Source organism: Thyridium curvatum (genome assembly GCF_004353045.1).
Source record: "Thyridium curvatum strain D216 chromosome Unknown NODE_27_length_422201_cov_78.887067, whole genome shotgun sequence".
Classification (NCBI taxonomy): Eukaryota; Fungi; Ascomycota; class Sordariomycetes; order Thyridiales; family Thyridiaceae; genus Thyridium; species Thyridium curvatum.
In genome coordinates, this window is record NW_022156782.1 from 170,242 (window position 1) to 195,541 (window position 25,300).

The 25,300-nt window shown below is 53.8% G+C and overlaps 8 protein-coding genes across 8 annotated transcripts; 2 read left to right on the plus strand and 6 right to left on the minus strand.

Annotated features, from left to right (window-relative positions):
• Positions 1-3,169: 3,169 nt before the first annotated feature.
• On the minus strand, positions 3,170-8,025 carry E0L32_005272 (uncharacterized protein; the record flags this gene model as incomplete). The annotated part of the gene is made up of 11 exons (XM_031139775.1): positions 3,170-3,299; positions 3,495-4,000; positions 4,180-4,429; positions 4,678-4,785; positions 5,140-5,440; positions 5,550-5,864; positions 5,928-6,050; positions 6,113-6,131; positions 6,190-6,212; positions 6,600-6,964; positions 7,631-8,025. The coding sequence occupies 11 exons, from the start codon at positions 8,023-8,025 to the stop codon at positions 3,170-3,172; spliced, it is 2,535 nt and encodes an 844-aa protein (XP_030996291.1).
• A 1,323-nt stretch (positions 8,026-9,348) lies between these two features.
• Positions 9,349-11,275, plus strand: E0L32_005273 (uncharacterized protein; the record flags this gene model as incomplete). The annotated part of the gene is made up of 7 exons (XM_031139776.1): positions 9,349-9,453; positions 9,517-9,893; positions 9,954-10,082; positions 10,145-10,475; positions 10,530-10,861; positions 10,916-11,015; positions 11,081-11,275. 7 exons carry the CDS (start codon positions 9,349-9,351, stop codon positions 11,273-11,275), a joined length of 1,569 nt encoding a protein of 522 aa, XP_030996292.1.
• A 254-nt stretch (positions 11,276-11,529) lies between these two features.
• Positions 11,530-13,074, minus strand: E0L32_005274 (uncharacterized protein; the record flags this gene model as incomplete). Its single annotated transcript, XM_031139777.1, has 1 exon — positions 11,530-13,074. The coding sequence occupies one exon, from the start codon at positions 13,072-13,074 to the stop codon at positions 11,530-11,532; it is 1,545 nt and encodes a 514-aa protein (XP_030996293.1).
• An 807-nt stretch (positions 13,075-13,881) lies between these two features.
• Positions 13,882-17,790, minus strand: E0L32_005275 (uncharacterized protein; the record flags this gene model as incomplete). The annotated part of the gene is made up of 10 exons (XM_031139778.1): positions 13,882-14,517; positions 14,601-14,896; positions 14,973-15,107; positions 15,177-15,606; positions 15,672-16,146; positions 16,819-16,870; positions 16,944-17,269; positions 17,363-17,463; positions 17,538-17,696; positions 17,749-17,790. 10 exons carry the CDS (start codon positions 17,788-17,790, stop codon positions 13,882-13,884), a joined length of 2,652 nt encoding a protein of 883 aa, XP_030996294.1.
• Positions 17,791-18,279: 489 nt separating this feature from the next.
• E0L32_005276 (uncharacterized protein) lies at positions 18,280-19,461 on the minus strand (the record flags this gene model as incomplete). The annotated part of the gene is made up of 3 exons (XM_031139779.1): positions 18,280-18,582; positions 18,635-19,168; positions 19,267-19,461. 3 exons carry the CDS (start codon positions 19,459-19,461, stop codon positions 18,280-18,282), a joined length of 1,032 nt encoding a protein of 343 aa, XP_030996295.1.
• An 859-nt stretch (positions 19,462-20,320) lies between these two features.
• On the plus strand, positions 20,321-21,448 carry E0L32_005277 (uncharacterized protein; the record flags this gene model as incomplete). Its single annotated transcript, XM_031139781.1, has 3 exons — positions 20,321-20,424; positions 20,490-20,603; positions 20,875-21,448. 3 exons carry the CDS (start codon positions 20,321-20,323, stop codon positions 21,446-21,448), a joined length of 792 nt encoding a protein of 263 aa, XP_030996296.1.
• A 172-nt stretch (positions 21,449-21,620) lies between these two features.
• On the minus strand, positions 21,621-23,360 carry E0L32_005278 (uncharacterized protein; the record flags this gene model as incomplete). The annotated part of the gene is made up of 6 exons (XM_031139782.1): positions 21,621-21,969; positions 22,028-22,300; positions 22,360-22,708; positions 22,765-23,012; positions 23,069-23,132; positions 23,186-23,360. The coding sequence occupies 6 exons, from the start codon at positions 23,358-23,360 to the stop codon at positions 21,621-21,623; spliced, it is 1,458 nt and encodes a 485-aa protein (XP_030996297.1).
• Positions 23,361-24,362: 1,002 nt separating this feature from the next.
• E0L32_005279 (uncharacterized protein) lies at positions 24,363-24,923 on the minus strand (the record flags this gene model as incomplete). The annotated part of the gene is made up of 1 exon (XM_031139783.1): positions 24,363-24,923. One exon carries the CDS (start codon positions 24,921-24,923, stop codon positions 24,363-24,365), a length of 561 nt encoding a protein of 186 aa, XP_030996298.1.
• Positions 24,924-25,300: the final 377 nt, after the last annotated feature.

Genomic DNA, 25,300 nt, shown 5'->3' on the forward strand with positions numbered 1-25,300 from the left:
CTGGGTCTGAGCAGACGAGCAGGGCAGGCTAACTACCTACCTACGTACTCCGTAGATTACTCCGTCCGTAGGTACCGAGGATTGAACGGATGCGACTTCTTGGCAAGGGTTCTTGTTTACCGAATCCAAGGGACGAGGCATGTACATGCGGCGGCAGAAACGTTGCTCCCCCTCACTCTCTCTCCCCTGTCCGTATCACTTCATCACCGAATATGCATGCATGTCCAGGTTGAAACATGGTGCAGATGATCATCATCTCAGTCCACATGGCCCGGTCCATTCCAGTCCAGCCCTGTCCGGAGGGCGGAAGGCAAGGACAAAAAGGACAAGAATGGGTGTGTGATGAGGATGGAAGTGTGGTGTGTGTGGCCTCGAAATGGGTGCGATCCAATTACCGGGATTGCTGGAAAGGAGCCGGATCCCACTCCAGAGTGTGCTATCTTCGTCATGGCGGGTCACCTGCGCGGAAGGGCGGGAGGAAGCAAGCTGATGGACAAATCTTTCATGGTCCTCTCTGCTGTGGCAGAATATGAATCTGGATTAGGGGGCCTGGAACTGGTGTGGTGTCCATTTCGCCCCTTTCTCGCTGCAATTTTTGTTTTTCTGTTTCCCGGTTTTCTTTTACAAGTACAGCTGCTGCGGAAAACGCCTAACAGCCCGCGCTGGGCCATTCCAGGTTCCACTACGGAGTGCTTCGACCCTGAGAGCCCTGCGCCGATTCAGGCAAATGTTCCAGTTGGGTTTGGGCGGGATTCGACAGTGGACTTGGGGGCGCCCAAAGCGGGCTAGCTTGGGTTCCAAGGCTCAGTTTTCAGTTTTGGGGGGGCACACTTCCAGCAGGGATAGGGGCGGCAGGTTCCAGGTTGATTGCAGCCCGTAGGGGGAAGTGGTTTACAAGTACAAGTACAAGAGGTAGTTACAGGGGACCCAGCAGACGTCTGACGCTGTCGGACAGGCATCTTGCAGGCATCCACCCCCGCTCGCTTCAGCTGGTCCAATCCAGAATGGGCATTTGCGGTCTAGCGCGGCGCCAAGACGACAACCTCAGCTGAAAAGACGTCCACCCTCCATTCCCGTTGCGGCAACCTAAATCGTCCATCTCTTCATCCAACATTGAAGTGTGTCTTGCCCTGCCACGGAGCCCACGCCATGCCACGCCGTCTGTCTCGGGCGAGTGTGAAGTACCCTGAGCTATCTGCACTGGTGGCCAACCAACACCCGGCGCCGATTCCAGAAGCTTGTCGCTTTGGGCAAGGCGCCCTTCGATCAGCCGTCACCATCATCAAGGAGTCAGCCACCTACCTCAGATCTCCGGTTGGAATGGCCCCCTCCTGCAATTACGGAAGCAAGAAAAACAAAAAAAAAAAAAAAAAGAAACAAAAGAACATATCACATCTCCATCCAGCATTCACCGGCGTGTTTCCGTTTGGGGCCTTCCCCAGGGATCGCATCTGTGCCGCAAGCAAGGCGTAGTCCAAAACGTCATCCCCCAATACGGCAAGCCGTGGCCGGAATGGGCATGGGCAGTCGGGATGGCATATTTGCTTTCTCCTGCGCCGTCGCCGCCCGCTCCCATGTGAATGCAAATGCGGCTTGGTCGCGGGACGCAACAAGCAAGCTGAGAGTTCCCATAATCGGACGCCAGGGCGCGTCTCATGTTCCAGCTCGACTGTCCCCAAACGGTCCTGTGGCACGCCGGCATCCTCCGGGCTGCTCAGGACACCTGAGTATCTGTTCTGCGCGATCGAGCGCCGCATCAATGAATCGAGCAGAAAAGGAGGAGCTCGCTCGCTTGCCATCTCCAATGATCGTGGTAGCAAAGGGCTCCTCAGCAGACCCGAACCCACGCTAACATCCACAATAGGCTGTCTCCCATCGCTCTGGGCTTCCCTTACTCACCCACATGATGCTTGGCTCTGCTTCTTCAGCCCAACCCACGACGCAGAGCTAGACTCCTCCGGTCAAATAATGACTCTTGTCTTCCTTTCTTCCTCACCGCCTCATCCTATCGCCATCATATCGTCGATGAAGAAGAGACACCACCGCCCTTACCAGCTGGCTCCATCAAGCGTGCCGCCCCAGAATTAGTGGGCGTAGACTTTCACCCCGAGAGTCGGTGTCTTTGGTTTGTTTTGGTCCTCTTCCCTCAGCACCTGGAGAGATCCAATAGACGGGCACTCTACTCTGCAGGCATCAGTTCGATACGAATATCAGCGGGGATCATATTGGATCCTGTGGATCGCGCGGTACCCAACAGGAAGAGACGGGCTGGAGAACGATGTCCTTCTAAAGCAGGTTCGAGAAGACTTGCCGAGATCATTGGTCCAACGCTAGGCCCGAGATTCCACCGTCAGCTGGCTCGAGTACCAACACCAGAAGCTACTACATAAGCTTTTCATTTTTGGTGGTATCCAAGGGCTTGGGTCCTCTTGTGTTCCCCCCTTCTCCTGTCGTGCGGTCACAAGCCGGGTGACACATGTGGAAACCTCTTTGATTTCCATCCGATGACTCGCAGTCTTGTCTGTTCGCTACCGAGACGAGGATGCTACTGCGGGATGTCTTCAGCGATTAGCGATGAGATGCATGCCGCTCTGTCCGGCCGTCATCACCTTGTTCGCGGTACATGGCCATGTGGACTGGGTTAGATTTCATGCCTGCTTGCGTGCATGAGACTGTCCTTTTGGCGCATCACATGTATGCACCACTGCGCGCAGCTACTCCATAAGCAGTATGGGGTGGGGGATCTTCGATTGACCGCATGCAAGATCGCGAATTGCATGAAGTGGATTTGTGCGCAAAAAAATGCGTGGTTCTTTTAACCTCGAGGTCGATATGCCCACGATTCCCAAGATCGTCATTTATGACATCGCAAACACAGCTGAAATCCCTTCCTCGGCCTCGCAGAGTCGGTAGATCCCACCAGCATGGAACCCGTATCCAGCCTGGTGCCAGCTCATTAAGATCGGGGAAATATCGCCTGTCCCAAATCTTTCGGGGTCGTCGACCGACCTTCGTTCGCCCAGGGTCCATCGACCAAGAGACTGAGAACGCCAATGCCAGCCGGCACTGCTTGAGCCGACCTCTCCCCCACAACATTCCTGCATCGATGCCCGTCGCCCATGATTCTTCCACGGTCCCACATCCACCATGATCGGTCCCGCCCACCGCCTTAGTCGGAGCTGCTGCTGGAGCTGCTGGAGCTGCCACTACCGCGGCGCTTGTGGTGCTTATCGTGCTTGTCCTTGTGCTTCTTGTCCTTATCCTTCTTATCCTTCTTGTCCTTTTTGTGTTTCTTAGTCCTGTGGAGAGAGAGAGGGCACCGTCAGCATTAGGTCCTCGCTTGTAACCAATATTTGTATTCCCCGAACACGCTGGTTACGCAGGGCGTGTCTTGGAAGAGGGGAAGTACGTCCCAAGCTGAAGCTCGAACCGTAAATAGTGTAGGTGAGATGGATTTTGTGCCGTGGGGATCTCGATTGCACCACACTACTTACTTGCCCTCGAGCTTGTGCTCGATGAAGTTGGCGCCCACCGCGCCAGCCACCGCGCCCGCCATGGTCCCCAGCGCGCCTCCGCCGGCGGCGTGCGCAGCCCAGCCGGCCGCCCCGCCGCCAATCAGCGTCGCGCCGAGGCCACGTTCGTCCTGCGGTCCCCCGGGTCCGGTTTGGTACTGTGGCTGACCACCACCACCATCTCCTCCTCCTTGGGGATAACCGCCGCCGCTGCCGTACCCTTGCTGCTGCTGCTGCTGCTGGTACTGCTGCTGGGGAGGAGGGTACGGCGAGGTGCCCCTGCCGTCGTGGCCGTAGGTCTGCTGCGGCGGGGGAGGATGGCCGCCGTAGGGCCCTCCCTGCGGCGCGGGGCTCGTGTACGCCTGCGGCGGCGGCGGCTGCTGGTGCTGCTGGGCGTAGCTGGACTGGTCGCCGCCGTAGCCGTACCCTTGAGGAGGCTGCGGCGACGGGTTGGGGCTGTAGCCTTGCTGATAGCCACCGCCCTGGTGCTGTGAGTTGGAAGATACGTCGTGCGTTAGCTTCGTCTTGGCTTCTGTCTTGGAAGGGAATGCATGCGAGCTGGGTCGCATCAGATCTGGGCATCCATGCAAGGCATGCTTCCCCAGATGCCAGCTGCACCCTAGAGATGTACCCTCATTGACTAGAGGGCGAAGAAAATCCTACAAACCTGCGACTGGTAGCCTTGCTGCTGGTGTCCTGCTCCCTGCTGGTACGATCCGCCGCCTCCGCCGTAGTTCTGCTGGCCGTAGGCCTGCTGTTGCGGAGGGAACCCGCCCCCGGCACCGCCGCCGCCGCCGTAGTAGTCGTTAGCTGACATCGCTTGCTTCTGCTCCGTAGGGCTTGGTCTGGATCCGCCTCGAGATATGCCCGTTCTCTGGATATGGAGAAGTGAACAGAGGTCTAGAAGCCCCTTCTGGCTCAGCTGGTTTAAGTAGCGTGTTCGGAGTGAACCGGCGGTCGTTGGCCTCCCCCAGCCAGAGGCTCTTCCCTAGCGAGCTCCGTCATCTTTGGCGTGTGGCGCAGCCTCTTTTGGGTGGGCAGGTGCGGGGTCTTCAGGCCGTGTTCTGGGCCTGGCATCTGGCTGGAGCAAACAGCCACAAAGGAGGGGCCGGCTTGATGATGTGATGACTTTATTTTTCCAGTCATGCATCCGTTTTGTTCTTACTGGGTGCTTTGTGCTGTGCGGTAAATGAAATCATGGGATGGGAAGCCTTGATAGTCGAGATCATCCCGTTTTGCTGACAGCTTGTCGTTCAGCTGGACAAAACCACAACTGTTTGCAAGCTATCAACCAGTTGACCTCCTCCCATATTTCCCCGTAGAACTTCATCGACGCACCTGTCGCGTGGAATACGATCTTACGGAGAGTATGAATGGAATTTGTGAGGAGTAGCCTGCCGAGTTTACAGTTCACGGCATACAGGCGTCAAAAATTCCCCAAAAATGCACTTAAGTCTTTCAACCTGTTCAGCTATTAGATATCATAAACATCTATTAAACGTCATCTACAATGGCTTCTGCGCCCAGACAACTATGCTACGGCTCTGTTAGTAAGACAGACAACCAATGGCAACGCCACACTTAGAATCAGGACGATCACGGGGGGGGGGGGGAGTGAGCCACTCACATAGGCACATATCCGTGCTTGCGCCGGTCCTTCAACTCGGCCCTCACGTCGACGAGGAACAGCTCGACGGCCTCGCGCGTCCACCCGTGCACCTTGGTGCAGACCTGCATCGTGATGCCCTGCGCCACCTCGAGCAGGTTCGTCATCATGAGGCTGCCGCGGATCTTCTGCTCCTCGCCCCGGGCCCAGGGGTTCGCCGGCACCGCGTACTTCTTCTCCTGCACGTCGCGGAACCCGGCCTCGGCCAGCCACTTCTTGAGGTGCACGCACGCGAGCGGGTCCTTGCCTGTTTTCCTGACGCCTAGTTGTAGGTGTCATTTTTGACCGTTGTCAGTGGAAGAATAGAAAATGGTGGAGAAAAGAAGTTGTGTGCTGGTTTGATTTTGTCTAGAGAGAAAAGAAGACCGAACCTTCAACCATGAGAGTCTGCCACTGCTCCAGTGCGGTGCCCTTCAGTGAGTCGTCGATGGCGTCCATAGTCATGAGCGTCTCCATGAACTCGACGTACCCGCCCGGCTTGAGGTTGTCGTAGATGTTGCGGATGAGCCTGGGCACGTCGGACAGGAAGCCTACGATGTAGCGGCCGTGTATATAGTCAAACTGGTGGCGGTACACCCATTCATCTTCAAGATCGTCAATCTCGAACCGGCAGTTTGGTGGCACGTACTCTGGCTGGATGGGCGAGAAGTCCGTCCCCAGGACGTCGGCTTCTGGGTGTTGCTCGGCTTTGCAGAGATTAGCAACTCTGGGTCGTTTGGTCGACTAAAGAATGCATTGTCAATGCGTACCAAACTCAATGGCCCATATTCCCGTGCCCGTTCCAATGTCTAGTGCGCGGTGGACGTTGTCTCCAATCGGAGCTAAGTAGAGTTTGCCATTCAGAACTCGCGAGGCTAGAGCATGCTGCAGGTCTTCCAATCATGTGTTAACGGCATGTAGACTCTATCAAGATAATGCTTGACCCCTTACATACCTAATCTGTTTTGTTCTTTCTGTTATACGAGCAACATGTTCAGCAAATACCTCGTCATGTTCGATGGTCACACAAACCTCGTCGTTTGGCAAGTAGTATTCTATTTTGTGTCAACATTTGTTTTAGAAGGTACTTTACAATTGTTGACTTACTGCCTTCTTTACTGCAAGCACACGTACTCGAGTCAGTGCCGTGAGCATATGGAACGCCCGGGAATATTGACATACTATCTGTGGTAAGTACGCCCAAACTCCTCAACAAAGTCGAACACACTAGACGATGCCGAGACGCTGGACGACCTACATCCCGTCCCGTCCCGTCCCGTTAGTTTCATAATCTTCAAACAAAAGAACGCACCCGCCACTCACGCTCTATCTATGTCTCCAAGGCTCGAGTTCGCATCGCTCTCGTCAGAGTCAACCTGCACAAAGCTTCAGCCCACAAAGAGCAACCGGATGGGGACTTGATAGGAGACTATGCCGCACACTCAATTCGATCGAAAAGTTACTCAGAGCGCTGATCGAGGGCGCACCCTCCTGCTCGTGGTCCTCGTTACGCTCCGCGCCGCTACCATGGCCGCTATCTGCCGAGAGCGGCGACCCGAGCGCCTCGTCGCCGCCCGCAGCATCAGGTGACGAGCGATCGTCTGGCTGTGGCCGCTGCTCCTGGTGCTGCTGCGGCTGACTCGGCACGGTCGTTGCGCTGTGACTGCTCTCCATGAGCTGAGCTGGGATGCCCGCCAAGGGCTGTTGGTTCCTCGCGAGCGGGTGAGTAAGACCCGTGGCCTGAATGTGGGACGCGCCGTGCTGACTGCGGATCGACTTCGTCGTGTCAGCATGCAAGCTGGGCGGTCTGCATCGTGTGTGTGTGTGTGTGTACACAACCGTTGAGGAAATTGTCGCAGAATCAGCCAAGTTTAACCGCCCGGCCGGAGGAGGGGGGCCTCAGTACAGCTGGGCAAGGGTCTGGATTGTCTCGCAGCAGCAGCATGTGTTTTGTCATCATCGGCGTGATAGGGAGGGAGAAAGCGACCCTATTGGAGGCGAGATAAGCTTTGTGGCGACCAGGAGAGGGTGTGCTGCATGGATGCATGCTGGACCTATCAGGTCCAGAATCATCCCGCGGCACAACTGGGGTAAAGATTGCATGAATCACACCCGGCAAGGGATGATGACCGAATTCAGTATGAGGATGTGAAAGAAAGTTGAAATGGATAGACAGCGTCAGCCCGTAGTATTGTGTTTCAGAGTATGTTATGTGCACCTAGATTACGTTGCCCGCTCTCTGCGGTGGCAGTGGTATCAGCGTTGAAAACATGTAGCAGGGCCCCATACATCAGGAGCTCTATGAAGAGAACATGACCACGATAAATGATCCATTGTGACAGCTGATCAATCGATAACTGAATATCATTCCCTCAGAGCTTGCTCCACCTCCCGAATCAGCTCTTGCAGGGTAGGAACGCAGATGATGCCGAATCTCCGGCACACAATCTGCACGTTCCCCCGCTTGGAATACCCCTCCGGGCACCCCACGATGGCCTTACGGCCAGATCCCGCCCGCAGACCCAGCTCGAGCAGGCTGATGGGCGCGTCGGTGCCGGGCTGGAAGTAGACGACCGTGATCTCTGCGTCCTGTTGCCTGTCGAGCTCCCAATTCGTCTGCTCTACAAACAGGTCGTAGGTGAGCTCCTCCCTCCAGGTCGAGTCCCAGTCTGGCCGGAACGGGTTGAAGATGGTGACGGGGAAGTCCCTCAGTGCTTCGATGACAGGGTCCCTCCAAAAGAAGGGCTCTGTTTTGGCCTTGGTCGTTGTACCGGCGAGGAAGACCTTCTTGTTGCCAGGCTTCGCTGGCTGCAGGCTTGGAGCGAGTATGACCTGGCACAGGGATCGTTGCTCCACGATGGGGAGCATCTCGAGTAGCACTGTGCGACCGGCGCTGTGTAGTCTGCCAACTGTGAAGTTTCTAAGCGATCACGAGAAGTTCGAAGAGCTGTGGCGGGACTTTCTGTCATTCAGAGCTATCCAAGCTGCAGCAATAGCAGGAATACTTGAAGGTGGAGGAGAGCTGAGTGCATCGCAAAATGCGGTGGAAGCGGAGTCTGCCTTGGAGGCCTGCGCACCCGCAATTGAGGCTGACCATCTCACATAATCGCTCAACTATATTCACCAGTACGCATCTATGGGAATAATTCCTCTGCAGTTCCAGGCTCTTGGACTTGGCAAATGCACCCGCAATTAGAAGAGATGCCCTCTGTTCCTCTTCATCACCACAGGACCCCTGACACGGCACGGGATGCCCAGGCTGATCAATCCCCGCTCGGCATCGGCAGTCGTCTACGAAACGCGTCTTGGCAAATCCGAATCCCAGGACCGGTGCAATTGTCCCCGAGCTGAGTCTTCCTGTATTTCTTGTCGATAATCAGATGGTTGAAAAGGTGCGGCGGGAAGACCGTTTGCCACTACGGCAAAGGAACCGAAACCCGACAAGCAAACAAGAGCCGTTGCCAAGACGGGTGTGGCGCCTGTCACTACAAGAACAAGCAGGGACACCATGTAACAACACTAGCAATCACCTGCCGCATTACGGCTAAGAGCAAGGAGGTATTCAGCGGTGGTCAAGTCTGTCCGTCCTCTTTTCATCGCCATATCCGGCGCTCTTGATTGCCGATCAATGCTTATCCGGCTGTTTGGAGTTGAGAGGAAGCGGGCAAGGCGGGGGACAGTGGTAATTCCCGTAGTGTTCCCCATCCGCACTCTGCCAGAAGAAGAAGGTTGTCAGACTGCAAGCGCACATCCGTTGCGCATCTTAACAAGCAGATCCCCGCCCGCCTAGGTCACAAGGAGGAAGCTCTGGTGCAAGTCGGCAACACCCTGCATATATCGACCAATCAGCGGGACTTGGAGGGAGGACTCGATCCCGGCGGTGGGTAGGGAGGTCGCGGCCGATAGCACTGGCTCATATCAAGCTCTCTCTCCGACCGCCGGGGCCACATGCATGTATGCAGACAGGGTCAGTCTTATCATTGGGAGGTATGATGAGGATGTGCATACGCCCGCCCGGTCGTAAAACATGCGGGGAAGACATCTGGCACCTATATGAAGCCAAGCTTGCTGACCTCATGACACTCGACTCTGTCTTCCCCTTGCATGATACACTCAATAGTCACACTGAGATTGGAAGAAAAGAACGCTCGTACAATTGGGTTGAGGCTTGCCTCAGCTGCTGAGATCATCATGCTACGCAAGACTGGCACGGGGACATGGCTTCCCGCATGGGTGCCAGAGTCCAGCGGTACTCTTGCGATTCTACTCATGTTATGCTCCGTCGTTCAGTCCTTAGTCAGTTGGATAGCACGCCCTTCTCTAGCTCTATCTTTTTCACAACTCTGACCTATCTCATAGACTGGCGGCTACGACGGCTCAATGCTGAACGGACTCAACATTTTGCCCGTGTACAAGGACTACTTCAACCTGACACCCGCCACAAGTGGTTTCAATACGGGATGTGTCTTCATCGGCGGCGCTCTGGGCCCCATTTTCGCGGGCGTCTGTGCTGACCGGTTTGGACGCCGCCCTGCGATCTTTTATGGTTCAATCATCACCTTCATTGGCATCATCATTCAGGCGGCTGCGCAGAACATCGCCATGTTTGGTATCGCACGTATCATTCTTGGGTTCGGCTCCCAGATCTCAGGCATCGGCGGGGGCGTATATCTGTCCGAGACCTTCCCCAGCCGGTGGCGTGCGTGGGGTGTCGGCCTCTTGAATGACTTTTACTAGTAAGAACGCTCAGAATCAGGAGCCAGGTCGTGAAGAAGTATTCTGATCGAGAGACTTAGTGTTGGCGCACTGATCGCGGCTGGGATCACTCTTGGGACCGCCCAGTGGCAGTCGACCTGGGCGTGGCGGGCTCCTTCGCTCTTCCAAGGAATCTTCTCCCTGATGTGCATTCTCATACTACCCTTTATGTAAGTCATATGCATGTCGGGGAGCTGGCGCTACTCTGATCAACGAAACTCACTTTGTGCAGTCCGGAGTCGCCGCGTTGGCTGGTGCACCGTGAACTATACGAAGATGCTAGGTTATCGGTGGCGCAGACCAACTCGAGCGGAGACATCTTCGACCCCGTCGCAGTCACGGTCTACAAGGAGATCTTAGATACCCTGGAGTGGGAGAAGAAACAAGGCCGCACCATGAGCCCGAAGGAGATCTTCAAGACTCCGGTAGCTCGAAAGCGCCTTTTGATTGGCATGTCAGCGGGACCCTTCTCTTGCTGTGTCGGTAACATTATTGCCTCTTATTACCTTGGGCCAGAACTGGAAACTGCTGGCATCAAAGATCCCAACGATCAACTCAAAGCGGTAAGAAACTCGACTCCCATCTGGCAAGACGGCTTGTTGACACACACTTGCCAGAACGTCGTACTCAATGTCTGGTGTCTTGCTTGTGCTCTCGTAGGAACACACCTAGCTGCTAACTGGGGCCGAAAGCCCACCGCCATTCTCTCACAATGCCTCCTCATCATTTGTCTTTTTATCATCGGCGGACTGTCGAAGATCTATGCCGACAATGAGAACGGCGCTTCGAAGAGCCTCATCTACGGGGATGTGGCTGTCATGTTCCTCTTCCAGGGCTTCTATTCCATTGCCTGGACGCCATTGCTATATCTCTACCCGCCTGAGGTCATGAACTTCTCAATCCGTGCCAACGGCCTAGCCTTTTCAACATTTGGTCTGAGCTCTCTAGCGTAAGCCATACTGCACCCATCTTACACAACCAGCTACTAATACCTGGCTCCCAGGGTTGTGCTCGTCTTTGTCATGCCGATTGGCCTTGCAAATCTCGGGTATAAGATGTACTTCATCAACGGATCGTGGGATATAATCATTTTAGTATTGATCGTAAGGCACAACTGTTCAGTCCATGTAGTTTGTCAATATCAGGCTGACCAAACCTTTTTCCACAGGCTGTCTTCTGGGTAGAGACCAAGGGCAAAACTCTAGAAGAGATTGACGCCATATTCGAAGGCGAGAAGCACTCCAACGTACCCGATGTGGAGAAGGTCAGAAGAGGCCAGGAGACAGTGGATGTCCAGGCAGTCGAAAAGGAGATCGAACGAGACTTCTCCGCTCTCAAGAACGAACAATATGGCGACCACTGATCCGAAGAGGCTATATGTAGTATTAACAGCACAGAACGAGGAGATTGGTGAGAGGACAGTGGAGAGGTCCCGTGGAGGTACGTGAAAGGAGGTGAAAATGGTGGATCAACGAAGACGAATAGAATAGCTTTACGTCGTCTATTAGTAAATCATAAACTTTTGTCGTCTCTAATATCTAGCCTCCAGAGTCAATTCTATCTTGCTGTTATTTGCTCCCCCACCATGCTGCAGCAACCTCAGCCGGTCTCACCCCTCTACTTCCAATCCTCCGGAACAATCTCCCTGATATTGCTCTTGGCCAAAGTAGACGTCTCATCAAGCACCTCCACCATCCGCGCCCTCACTTCGGCGTTCCTCTGGTCCCACTTCTGCGCGGCGCCCAGGTGCTCCATGGCCAGGCAGATGACCGACTCCATGAGGCGCTTGGCCATGGGTCCCGCGACGCCGTGCTCGTAAAAGGCGGGCGTCTCGTTGACCTCGAGCAGCCACGCGACGCCGTCGTCGTCGACGAGGAAGTCGAGCGCGAACAGCTCGAAGCACTTGTCGAGCGGCGTGAACCGGTCGCCCATGGTGTACGCGGCGGCGCGGAACGTCTCGGACGAGATGGAGCACATCTGCTCAAACACGCGCTCCTTCCACTGCGCGCCCAGCGCGGGCACCATGTCGTCCGGGAAGTCGGCCCAGAAGTCGCGCATCGAGTTGTTGGCGATGAACTCGTCCTCCTCCTGCAGCGACGTGTTGGTCAGCGACGAGGTCAGCGACGGGTTCTCCCAGGGCGGCTCGTAGTCCTTGAGCGCGAGCAGAGCGAGGCACTCGCGGAAGACGTGCACCTTGAGCCGGCCCACCGAGAGCACGTAGGCGCGGACGTGCCACTTGCGCTTCTCGATGGTGGGGACGCGGACGATGTACCGCTGTGCGACGAACTCGCGCAGCTGGGCCGAGGGGATGCGCTCGTCCTCCTTGAAGGTGTACCTGATCTTGCCCTCCTTGCTCTTCTGGGCGGGTTCCTGCTGCTGCTCGGCCGTTGCTTCGAGAGACAGTTTGCCAGAGGCGGTGACCAGGGCGTCGAGAGAGCTCAGGCCGGGGATGGACAAATTTGGCTTGAAGCTGTCTGCTTCGCCCTCGGTCTCGGGAGTGTCATCCCCATTCTGCCCGTCCTTGTGGCCATTGGTCAACTGCTCGTCGTCTTTCGCGGATGCCTCAGGGCCCTTGGAAGCCTTCTCCTCCGCCTCCTCCTCGCCAGTGTATTCCTCGGTGGTGTCGTCGGCGAACTCGACAAGCTCCAAGTTGTTGGCGAGCTCTTCCATGGTACTAAAGATCCGAATTCCGGCACCACAATCGCACAAAGCGGCCTTGAGAATCCACCACTCGCGCTCGGAAGGGTCCTTGTCCTCATTCTCCTGCAGCGAGTAGTACAGAGTCAAGTCGTCGGCCGCCATGAGCGCGTCATCCACGTACTCGGCATAGTCGAGGGTCAATCGGATCGTCTGGGGTGAGTGCGTCCGGAGAATGGTGTCGGGCCTCTTGGCTGACCAGTAGTCCACGACCTGCGCCAACAAGTCTTTGCGGGCCAGGGCGTCGCTGCTGGGGTAGGCGTTGATCAGGCCGTATTCCGAGGCATTCAGGACGGCAAAGTGCTGGTTGAGCTCCCATCCATCGGCATACTGAAAGATCTTCTTAATGCCGGGTTGCAGGTCCGCGACATCGTGGATGAAGGTTACGTCTGGGATGTGCTTTTGGATATAAGCCCTGATGTGTTCATCCAGCCAGGAGTTGGCGCTTCGGACGTACGCATGCATTTTGTCTTCCATTTCACAAAGTCCGGACGATCTTGAGGGAAATGTTTCTGGTCATGCAGGGGAGCTTCAACGGCAGGCCAGGCCTTCTTCTGGCGGGAGGACGGCTTGAGGAGGGATCTGGGTATAGATGACTTGTGATGCCATAGGGGCGAGGCAGCGCTACAAGATGTCTTGATGATAGTGTTTCTGAGCAGAGCTGAGTCTTTTCGCGGACACGGACGGCAGCTCGTCTGGTTTACTCTTGCGAAAAAAGACAAAACAAAAAGTTCTGGAAAAATGCAGGGGACTTTTTTGCTTGGCTTTTATACGGATCGGGCGGCATCGCGATGTGTAAGAAATCCATCAACGATCAAGCCGAGCCAAGATGCGCCAAGTGCAGCCGTGGAGCCGAATTACCTAACATCATGCTACCCGACTCCCCACCGAGGCCCGGTGCGCAGTCTGACTGCCTGTCGTTTTGGTTTTCTGAATAATGCCGAGCCTTTCTGTCCCAAATAGGGACATTATTTTAATAATGAGAGCCTCGCAGCCAAGCAAATGTCCCTGACAATCCTTCACTGACCCTGCCAAGCTGGTCCACTATCACATGGCGCGTCTGGCTTGAGAGTGATGCAGATGCATTTGAGTCAGTGCAGTTTTAGTGGACGTGCAGACGTAGTAACTATCTTAACAAGTAAAAGTCGGATCAGTTGGTAGGCTGGTAACAGTAGTATTTGACAATCTATCAAAACAATCGACTCTAGAGAGTTTGATAATCTGTGTGGCTTTCCAAGAAAGTAGACTCTCTTGGTGACACGATCTTCCTATCTAGTCTGGAATCAATCGAGTACCGGTCGCCTCTAACGAGCCAGTGATGATCGCACTGACTGCGACAGCTACTAATAAGAACCCGAACCGACTCCTCGCAGTCCGGCCCACAGCCAAGGTGAAAAGGTAGCCAGGGGTGAGGAAGAGGCAGAATTCCCACAACTTCCTTGGTGTTGGGTTATATGTGTCAGAATCAGGATCCTCCAGAGGCACGGCCGCGCTCAGGGCGAGGTCAATAACCAATAGCATCACCAGCACGACTCCCCAGATCAATTCTTTCCTCATCCAACACCAAATACCTCTCGCGAAGCCAAATGATCTAGGGTCTTCGAGCTTCGCCGACACATATTGCCCTCCATGGAGATGCTTGTCGACAATTGCTTCGATCTCTTCGTTTGTCAAGTGGTCTGCATCTTCGGCGAGCTCTTGCAATTCGGCACGTACGGTATCAGCGAGTCCCAGTATCGCTGTATAGTTCTGGGGAACGTGTCCCGAGTCCCGCATCTTGAGAGTTAGGTGGCCTTTAAGCCACAGGATGTAAAGCCCAATGCCCCATAAGTTCAATAGTAAGAGCAGGATGAAGAGTTGAAGGAAGGAAAACCCCCATTGATACTCGTAGTTTTTTGACACGTCGCCCTAGTCGAAGAGGATTAGTATTGATGAAGATCAGAGGTCGAAGTAACATTTTGAGCCTCGAGAATGAACCAATAGTAACTTACTGATTGAGACTGGCAGCTTCCCCTGTCCTCAAACGACGATATATCAAACGCGCGATTGTCATAGGCCATCTTAGCCATAGACATGTCTTTGAATGGTTGTTCCCCGGAACCATTGACCCAATCAGCACCAAAGGGAGACTTCAAATGGGAGAAGGGGGATCTGTCCCCTCTCCTTCCCCCGTAATCGTCGGGAAGATATGTAGCCGAGATATTGAGAACCGGCCCGGGCAGTTTCCTGCCATACCACTCTGTCTCTGTACTATTGTTGAGGCCATAGAAACCATACTTGGAAACATCTAGTATCCATAGGTGTTAGGCTGAGCCAAGACTCTCTCTCTTTCCATTTTCCAAGGACGCACTAGTGTCACTTACAATCCGACGCATTCTTCCGGAGGTTGCAGATATCTTCCGAGACCATCCAATAGCTGGACCTAGTGAGGTTATTGTCCGTGAAACATGTATAGACTGAGTCGGCCAATGAAGTTGAGAACCAATCCGATATCCCGTCTGTTAATGTTTAGTATATGAAAGTTGTTGCCGCTCCGTTCTACATCTCAAGGCAATGGATCACCATACCAAAGTCGAGTTTCCTATCGCTAAGAAGGATCGGATAGTCGGCAGGCAAACCGACACGAGGGCCGTCGTGTATGATATACAGAACCGGCCTGAAATTAGTCACTAGGACCCAGTTCTTGTTGTGATCGGCGATGAAGGCCTCGATGCGAGGGGTGTAGCCGGTCATGGCGCTGGCCAGGGTCGGGAAGAGTAGCGCAAAAGCGATGACGAGCATTATGAAAACCGTAGCAATGCGGGAGTTGAGACGCCGTCGACGGGTGAAGTCGGATATGAGAGAAATGCTGGACATAAAAGACGGCTCCCGATCCAGGAAAAACGTGCGAAACGTCCGGTAGGTGACGGGAGTGACTTGCATTGACGATGCAACGTAGATAGCAACAACACGCCAGGAAACGTACGCAATGAGCGCCTGGCCACCACGGCCAACAAGCTGATGGCGGCATGAGCATCGATCTTTCCAATCCCAACACATTCACCAAGACCGAAGTTACTCACCACATCCCAGGCAACATCAACGACCTTGGCCTGTGCGAAAGTGAGACTCCCGAACGGCAAGGTGATCTGGAAGAACCCTGAAGATTGCCACAAGCTGTATCTGGTGAATGGGTCGAAGTTCCCGTCGGGATGACAGGCGCTGGAAGAGATCCAAGACGGGTATCTCGTGAGCACAAACCCCATAGTCCAAGCTATCGTGACAATCCACGCAAGGATCAGAGCCCAGACTGCCCAGTTCTTCCATCGTACCGATTTGATATCTGCCAAGACTGCCTGGCGGGTGAGCTTCAACTGATGGAAGGCCATAAAGGCCACCTGGTGTGTTTCGTGGCGCTTGTTGGTAGAGCCATCGCCCTCAATGAGAAGCGGATCGAACCTTTCTTGTCGAACCTCGCTCATAGTGCCATGACTGGATCTCAACGGTGCTGCTACAAACAAAAAGGATCGAGATTTGTAATGTGAAGATTGAACGGTGCTGAGTTGCGAAAGTCAGCGCCTCGGTTTGATGCTTAATGCACGTGCTGGGTGAAGGTCAGAATCAAGCTTAATAGGTACCCTGGTCGTGTCTGCAGGCTGTGCTGTGCTGTGATAAGTAGCGATCTGCCCTGGTGATTGAAAATCACAGCCCCCATCATTTATGTCATCATGCAGCAGCTGGAGCGACTCTCCCCCAGACATTGACAGGGATGTCAGAACAAGGATGAACCCGTTCATAGCCACTGGTTTCCACCCAAGCCACCGCAATTTTATCTCCCTGCAAATACAAGTACAAGCAGCTTATCTTGACCGTGTGCATCAATGCTTCCACATGTCAGCAATCTACGTCATGGGGCAATCTTGAAGTCTGGGGCGTAATATTTTACTCGCATGCCATTTGGGAGAGCTCCTCTACATTCCTATAATGGATTTTATTGTGTAACTCTGAAGCATAAGTCTCACAAGCAATATCCCGAACGTCCTGATCTGACAGAAAAGGAGGCACGGTCCTCCAGCCTTCTAAATCCACCGTCAAGGTAGCCACCTCCGATTCCCGTGATGCGAAGTCATCTTCCCTCCGTGGGTTTCGATCGTCGCTCGTTCCACTACCTTCAGCGCCTCCGCAACCGGCCCTTCAGGCGTGGGAGGACCTTTGAAGCTAGGCTCATACGTCGCGAATGCCTGTCCTAGCGCCTGCACTCTCTCCATCAGCTCCGGAGGAACTACACGTAGATTAGTCCTGTACGGTCTTCTCGGTAGTGCCACCGTAGGTGATCAATTGCAAAAAAGACGTACCGTCTAGGAATGGAGAGAGTGAGGTGACAAGCGGGGGAAGGGCGATAGCCATGACAAGAATGCCCTCTCCACTATATTCGGCATGGAAGCAAGCTGTGAGGTAGTTCAGCGCACATTTGACCAGGCCATATGGCACTGAAAACTGGATCTTGAGGTCTGCAACTAGATCACCATCGGCTAGGCCCGTCGACATGACCACAATCTTCTTGAGCGCACCTGCTCTAATCAGAGGTGCGAAATAGCTGATTAGGTACGAATTGCCAATAACGTTGCTGTTGAAGCCGCTCTTCATTTGATGCTCGAAGACATCCGGCTTGTCCAACGCGCTGCCCCAGGCTTGAGTTAGTATCACCAGACAAATCTTGTTGCGGCAATGATGACACCACAGCACGCCAAAGCAGATCTCTAGGAGGACTCACAGCTCACTAACGGTGTCTAAGCCGATGAAGCTAGTAGCACCATTCACAAAGAGTATATCAAGTGATCCTCCCGTGATCGCCGCAACTTCTTGGGCGGCAACCTACACTCCGTTAGCTTCAGCCAGCCGTAGCAACATTCGGGCCGTCTTCAACGCTAATACGACTTCATGCCTACCTTAAGCGACTCCCTGTCGTCGAGATCACCTTTGACCACCTTGATGTTGGTACGCCCAGGGAGCTCGGATTCGATAACGGCTTTTGCATTGTCTGGGTTGCGATTGATGCCTATGACGAGGTTCTCAGGATCGGCAGATATCTGCTTGAGAAGTTCGAGCTACTGATAGTCAGCTTGACACACAGTTATGAGAAAGACATCTCTGACATACGCCCACATCGCGTGTTGTCCCAGTTATTGCAATGGACGGCATGTTTGGAAGCGATAGAAAAGACTGGGGGACGAGGATGTCTTGGGTGTTAATGAAGGAAAGAAGGTTGCAACTCGACTCCAACCAGCCGCAGAAATTGTCGACAGGTTAGATAGGCCGCAGAAATACGGAGCCCCCTACTACGGATCCAGCAATGGTACCTCTTTTGCCATAAATGTCTCAGTTCACACGTACCTTCGGTTTCCGGACAGCCCGCTGTGTCTGTGTGGAAACTAGTGCTTATTGAGAGGACATTGTCCGACAGATGTCAATGCGAGCGAGCGAACCAAATCTAATACGTCGTATGCGCCAAGGTGCCTCTCAACCCTCAATCCACTGGCCTTTAACCCTATGGAATTTGTGCATCGGTAGCTTATCTGTAGTTGCGTATTCGACCAAGCAAAATATACAGTTCACGGGCTACAGTCCAATGGGTGATTGTGGGGCGGAGTGCATTCTAATCTGATTTCTTGTAATAAACTTGAAATCACATTACGCCTCGATGACACTGCTGAGCGTGAATCTAGCTCCGACAAAGCAAGGCACAAGTGACCCTGGCATCTGCTGTTCCAGCAATTGCTTGAACCTCCACCCGGTGCAGTGACCGGGAATCATCACCTGTGGGCTGAGCTTCTTCAGATCATCCGCTGAGGACTGCATCTTCTCAGGCGTGGCATCAGCGAGGTGATAACCGCCAATCACGGCGTAGAGAGGGGCAGAGCCACCGAGCTCAACAGCATGCTTTGAAACGTTGACCACGCCTGCGTGACTACAGCCCGTGAACACAACAAGCCCCTTGTCTGTTTATTGTTAGATTGATCGCAAGGATTCCTCACCTCTCTCACACCTCGTCGTACTTGCCTTTAAGATTGCACATCACGAGTCTTTCGTCACTAATCAACTCATCGCTTCTCCATTGGCCAGTACTGGACTCGTAACGCATGGCAGCTCGGAGACCCCCCTCGTACTCTGTAACTCGCGGGATGCTCCCTGATATGAGAAACATGTCATCGAGGACGGTGTGAGCGGCAGCGTTTGTCGCAACTTCAGCCCCAGCATTTGACATCTCGTCAAAGGACGGATCGGCCTCCAGTGAGAAGATCTTGTCAGGAGCGAGGGCAAAACCACGAAAGTCCGGCCGATCCGGGTGCAAGTCGACGACGACCTTGTTTGCCGTGGGAGCTGACTTGGCCTTGGCATCCTGGATCATGCGGATGGCGCGGAGCATCCCACCTGAATGATCACGGTGCCAATGGGAAAGGTGGATGCGCTCAACCATCGCCAGGTCGATCGGAAGCCTCTTCGCATTGGCCTCAAATGAGTCCTCTGTGGGACCCGTGTCAAAGAGCAGTGTATGCCGAACATCGCCCTTGACGGCAGTCTAAAGCGGTGCATGGTCAGTGATCCTATCGTAGGGAAGCTCTGAGAGGAGAAGCGACACACTATACTCAAACTGAGCCCATGGGCGCCACAGCATACGGCGTGCATCGGGATCTCCGCCAGAGCTCCACCGCGGCCCTGTCCCGGAGGAATCGGAGATAGCTTGACCTCGGGGAGGCGGCCCTTATACTGCACACCGGGATGCACAACTGGTGAGATCGGGTCGACCTCATTGTCAACTATCACTGCGAATTCGATGCTGTCAACCTCCACGAGGCTGTTCAACGAGGCCATGTTGGAGCTTTTGTCCTACTCTATGAGGATCAAGCACAATAGAATTGGTTTGCAAGTGTAAGCAAGCAGCTTCTGGTGAGCGCGAAGTGACGGTAAGCTTCCAATCTGAGCCGAGATCAAAACTGACGTTGGATTTGTCGCCACGCTGAGGCAATCTGGCGCTTTTTGTACTTGTATGCCAGTTGTCAGCAAGTGGTTCCTAATCCTAATTACGAAGTATTTGTCCGAATGCTTGGGTCGTTCGGACGAATTGTGTCTCAGAAGGGAAGGAAGTCAGCATCGAACGATTCCACCGTGCTGGCGCTGACGTCACGTGTGCAATTCGGGAGCATCTCGGAAGGTTTTCGGCCCTCGGATTTACAGGATTCCAGACAGCACTCGGCGCCATGAAGTCCAGACCAGCGGAACAGATGATATATGACCTTCTAGGTCTCCCCTATGTTGACCATATAGCTACCTCGAGAAGTCGCGAATTAACCGTCCTTGAGTAGCGAGGAAGCAAGTTGGTGAGGTAGAAGGATGCGTATCGCAGTTCTACGGACTTACTGATGATCTCTTTGGCCGGAAAACTCACAGCACTCTTCAGTGTAGTCTTCACAATGAGCAGACTCCAGCCAATAGACTCGAGAGGATAGCTATCACCGACGGCGGTGTGCCGTAGCCCTCTTCGGAATGACCCCGTGCCTCCGTGCGGGGCAGCTGGACTAACCCCGAGGTTATTTGCGCCTAGTAGTCTAGTAGTACGCCGTTTGTACGGTGCCACGACAGTGAAAGACCATCAAAGTCCTGGTAACGATTCATCGAGCGCCAATTTCTCCCTCAAGTCATGTAACGTCTATACGTCTGACGATATCACAACATGACTGCAAAGATGCTAAGGCGGAGGTTGGGAAAGGATGGGCCCGAAGTGACCGCACCCGGACTCGGGTTGATGTCCTTGAGCATGGGTTATGGAAAGCCTGGGTAAGCTCGCACCCATGCAATAGCTTTGAAAACTCGGACAGTTAACCATAATTATGATGACAAAGCAATGATGAAGAGAGGTTAGCATTCTTGGACCGCGCATGGGAACTGGGCTGCCGGACATGGGATACCGCGGATGCGTATGGTGACAACGAGGACTTGGTTGGCAAGTGGTTCAGGTTGCATCCTGAGCGAAGGCAGGACATTTTTCTCTGCTCTAAATTCGGTTTTGTGAAAGGCGGGCTGGACAGCAGCCCCGGGCATTGTCGGGAGGCATGTGAGAAGAGTCTGGACCGGCTCGGCGTGAATCACATCGACCTGTATTACATTCATCGTGTGGATGGGAAAACTCCGATCGAGAAGACGATGGAAGAGCTGGCTCGATTGAAGAGGCAAGGCCTACGTTCTGCTTAGCCTGGAGTGCATGCGTCTTACTGACAACTAGTTTAGTGAGGGCAAAATCAACTATATCGGCATCTCTGCAGCTTCATCAGCGACGATCCGCCGAGCCTGCTACATCGCACCTGTGACTGCGGTCCAAGTCGAATACAGTCCTTGGGCGACAGATATCGAGAACGAGGTTGGCACACACCTTCTGCAGACGTGTCGCGAGCTTGGCATCGCCATCGTCGCCTATGCACCCCTAGGAAGGGGCTTCCTTACCGGCCAGATCAAGTCCCCCGACGACTTTGAGAAGGGAGACGTTCGCAAGGGGCTCCCGAGATTCAGCAAGGAGAACTTTGCCAAGAACCTGGCCATCGTGGACAACTTCAGAAGCATGGCCGCCAAGAAGGGCTGCAAGCCTGGCCAACTGGCACTCGCGTGGGTCATGGCTCAGGGCGAGGACTTCATCCCTATCCCGGGCACGAAGAACATCAAATATCTGGAGGAGAACGTGGGCGGGGCCGAGGTAGTGTTGTCAGAGGCGGAGGAGAAAGAGATCAGGACATGGGTTGCGAATGTGGAGGGTGAGACAAAGACGCCTGGCAATGTATTGGATTATGGTGACACTCCTCACCTATGATAGTTATTGAAATGAGTTATTGTAGTTATTTGAGCGCGTTTTCTGTGATCTATGCGAAGCAAGGCTCTAATGGTTGCTGTTCTATATGTGGGATTCTAGCCAAAAGTGAAATCTGTTCGAGACATGGTCCCGTACGTTCGCCCCAAACGACAAGTGAGCACCGCTTCTCAAGTTAGGCGTGAGGCCCATCCGCTGCTTCGGCAGCTTTGGCAATAGTGGCAGGAGCGATCTCTCCTTCAAGGGAGTCTATATCAGAGCCCGGCTTGGTCTCATCATGGGGCCGCTCAGGCACCAGGAATGTAGCGAAGGTAGTAGACGGAATGGTGACACCAAACATGGCGAAAGAGATGATAAGGTTTACCATGGGCCGGGTCTTCACAGCGCCGACGCCGTAAGACAAGGCAGATCCAACCGACTCGAACGAGCGTACAATGCCGACGCCAAGGGTCAGAGTTTCGATGTCGTCGAAGAATGTCCCGAGGATCCAGTAGACAAACATGTAATGTGACTCGTTCATGAAGCTGATGTTCAGGTCAGTAGAGCTCACATTATGCCAACTAGTTCAAAATGTTGACCTACCGCATGAGAACCATGCTTGCAAACCCGCGACCGAAGCCCGCATTGGCCCAATCAAGTGTCGGCTTGGGTGATGTGTTGGCATACAAATGCTCGTTTGCAGTCTGCCAGCCCATGAGCGCTAGCATGCTGACCGATAGAAAGGCCCAAGTGATCTTGGCCAGCTGAGGACGGCTGAAGTACTTCAGATCATAGAACCAGCCCCAGAAAATATTTGCGGCGCTCGCAGCAAGTCCAGAGACAAGCGCACTCAGAGCTCTGGCCCGAACCGAAAAGCTGTGTCAGAACTCGTTAATGACCGAGACGACGAACAGGTTCGAGGTGTGTTTGCTTACTAGGCGGCCTGATAAATGCCCAAATATGTGCCGTTCCAGTTGAAGCCAACCAGTACGGGAATCAGGAACAGCATCTGCTTCTTCTTCAACACGGCCCACCATCTCTTAAACTCGCCGAGGACAGCCTTGTTCTTGGTCGGATCTCGGAGTCGACTACCATCCGGTCGGATGACTTTCTCCGGAGGGGAGACGAGAAGAGCTAGGGGCAGCCCTAGGCACTGCAAGGCAATGAGCACGAGGTAAGTGCTGTACCCGACCTTGCCACGCTGACCGTCCTTCACGTTCAGAGATAACTGGATCGAAGCGCCAACGAGTTGGCCGAGCTCACGAAGGCCAAGCCAGATACCGGCTATAGCAGATGTCAGCGCACCGATAATGGTATAATATGAAAGCGGTGAAACCTACTAAACTTTCCGCGGTCATGTACAGTTCCATAGCCAAGGGCAATGGCGCCTTCAGAGGCCCAGAGAGCTGAGGCTGCGATCCCGCAGGTTGCGCCACCAAACAAGACGAACCACTCGACTCCATAGCGGTTGTTCATGTACAGCGCCGCGGAGTAGGGAGCGTAGCCCAGAGTACCGATGACGAGAACCCACTTGAGACCGATCTTATTTGCCAGAATCGAGAAAATGGAGCATCCAAAGACCATCAGGCTAACGAAAAGTTAGAAAAGCGCAGGTGCTGTTTATCAGTCACGGCCAAAACTCACCCGAATGTCAGAGCATTCGCACCGTTGACCAAGTATGGTTCTTGCTGACCACCGGCACCCGTGTCTAGAATCTGAATTAGCGGACGGAGTAGTGAGACGCGAGCTGGGCAACTGTACTGTTCAAGGCGTTCCAGATGCCCGGTTGAGTGAAGGAAATAAGTCCCGCCAGGATGACGTTGAATAGTGGACTTCGGTACCATCTCGTGAAACGTGACACGGACTTCAAGTGGTTCTCCTCGCCCTCAACCGGGAGATCATGGCTGACGACTGTGGCTTCCTGAATTGCCGCCATGTTTGGGGAGTCCACACTCGGTATCCACTGGCAAACTCCAACGATTGTCTTCCCAAGTCAAGGGAACATGCCAGAAAGCAGGGCAAGATTAGCCAGGAGACTGTTCCCTTTTTATCTTCATGAAACAACGATCCGCGATTTGACTAGAAAATTTTTTTTGCCCCGTTTACTGATACTCGAAGTTGAAGTGTGCGCTCCTGAATCCTGGTACATGTCGTGATCTGGTAGCGTGGATGAGACAATGACCAAAGTAACCAATCAGCAAGAGTCTTTCAAGTCTGAGAAATGGGGGCATACAGCCTGCCAAGGACCGACAGGGAGCCCGAGAAGCAGGTGGCCACTGCTTCTAGCTGATTGTTACAGATAAGTTGTGATGGCGCAATCGCTACGGGCCGCTGCCACGACACGAGAGCGGGTCAAGTGCATACCTGCAGAGCCGCGTGCAAAACTTGGAGATATACATAAGGCAGCTCACTGTCAATAATGTATGAGAGATGAAGAGATTAACTACCAGGTATTTCTATAAAAACTATCATCCGCTCTCATCCGCTCTTAAATTCATCAAACTGTCGGAACCATAACCGCCTCGGTGCTCAGCCGGCGTCCTACACGCCTTCAGTCGAGCTATCATCGCCCTACGAGCCCGGCATCATGTTCCCACTTTCACTGGCGCCGAGAAATGCGGATACCTTGGTGGAGGCCCTAGTCTCGGAGATACAGAGGCTTAAGGACAGTGGCCGGCTCCAAGCGCTCACCAAGCACGGCGCCGTCTACTTCCAGAATCCGGGCCTCCAAAACGCGGACGAGCTCTCGCAATTTGCCCACGCCTTTGGATGAGCGCCTCACGAAAACGTTGGAAACCTTGTGCGTCGGACGATGCATGTTGAGAATGTGGCGACTGCCAACAAGATCCAGCACGCAGCCGGTGTACCATCACAATGAAGTCGGCCTGAGCCCTCAGGCTTCTATCAATTACTATGACCTCGGTTCTGTTCTGCCTATCTACAGAAGCTCTTGAGACGAGGGTGGATGTCCAGCTAAAGATATTTCTGTGATTCTGTCCTTCATATGCTCAACAGGATATTCAACCTTGATACCGTGTGCTTCCAGTCTTTTCTGCCCGTCGTTGTTCTTGATGAATGTGCCAGGCTCTCGAATGCCCACGTATACCGTGTTGACGGCCCCCTTGAGCCGGATGATTCTGGTTGCACATGTCATATTCTTGCTCAGTCTCTCGTTGCAGGGTTCCATCGTCGTATACAAGACAGTATTCCTCGGTAAAACTTTGTAAATCTCTTGCTCTGTGAGCTTGTTGGCGTCGGCGATCTTGATGAAGCAGCACTGCTCTGCGTGTGTTGTTCCAGGATCTCCATTGTAGTCCCTAGGGTACTCTAACGAATATCCTGTAGACAACACCTGTCCCTTGTCTGCATCGACCAGTACAGCCCCGACGCAGAACTTGTTGTCTCCGGGGGGTGATTTTTGGGCTTGCTCCAGGGCGTATTCCATGAATCTTTCATGATTACCGACGGGAAAAGTTGGCAGTTGGTCTCGCGAGCCCATTGTATGGAGTAAACAGCTGTAAGACTTTCGATGGCTTGACTGGAGCTTCAAGGTCTAGAGAACCATGTATAGAACATAACGTAGGAAACTGGCATCTCTGATGAGATCGCGACCCAATAAATGTGCCCAGTATTCCCTCATGTTCTCCTCTAGTCTAGGCAGACCCACAGGCAAGCCGGGCGCTTAAGTCTGCAGTTAATTGGTGGCTCGATGTTGATATGCATGGAAGCGAAGTCCCAATATGGTCCACCGCGCGGGGTTCTCGGACACCTAAGAAAATCCCCTCTACATCATGTTATTTGATCCTAGACAATTGAGTTGTGACTTCGGGTTGCTGTTAGTCAGACGGGATGGTCTCGCTGCTGCTTGTCCACCGC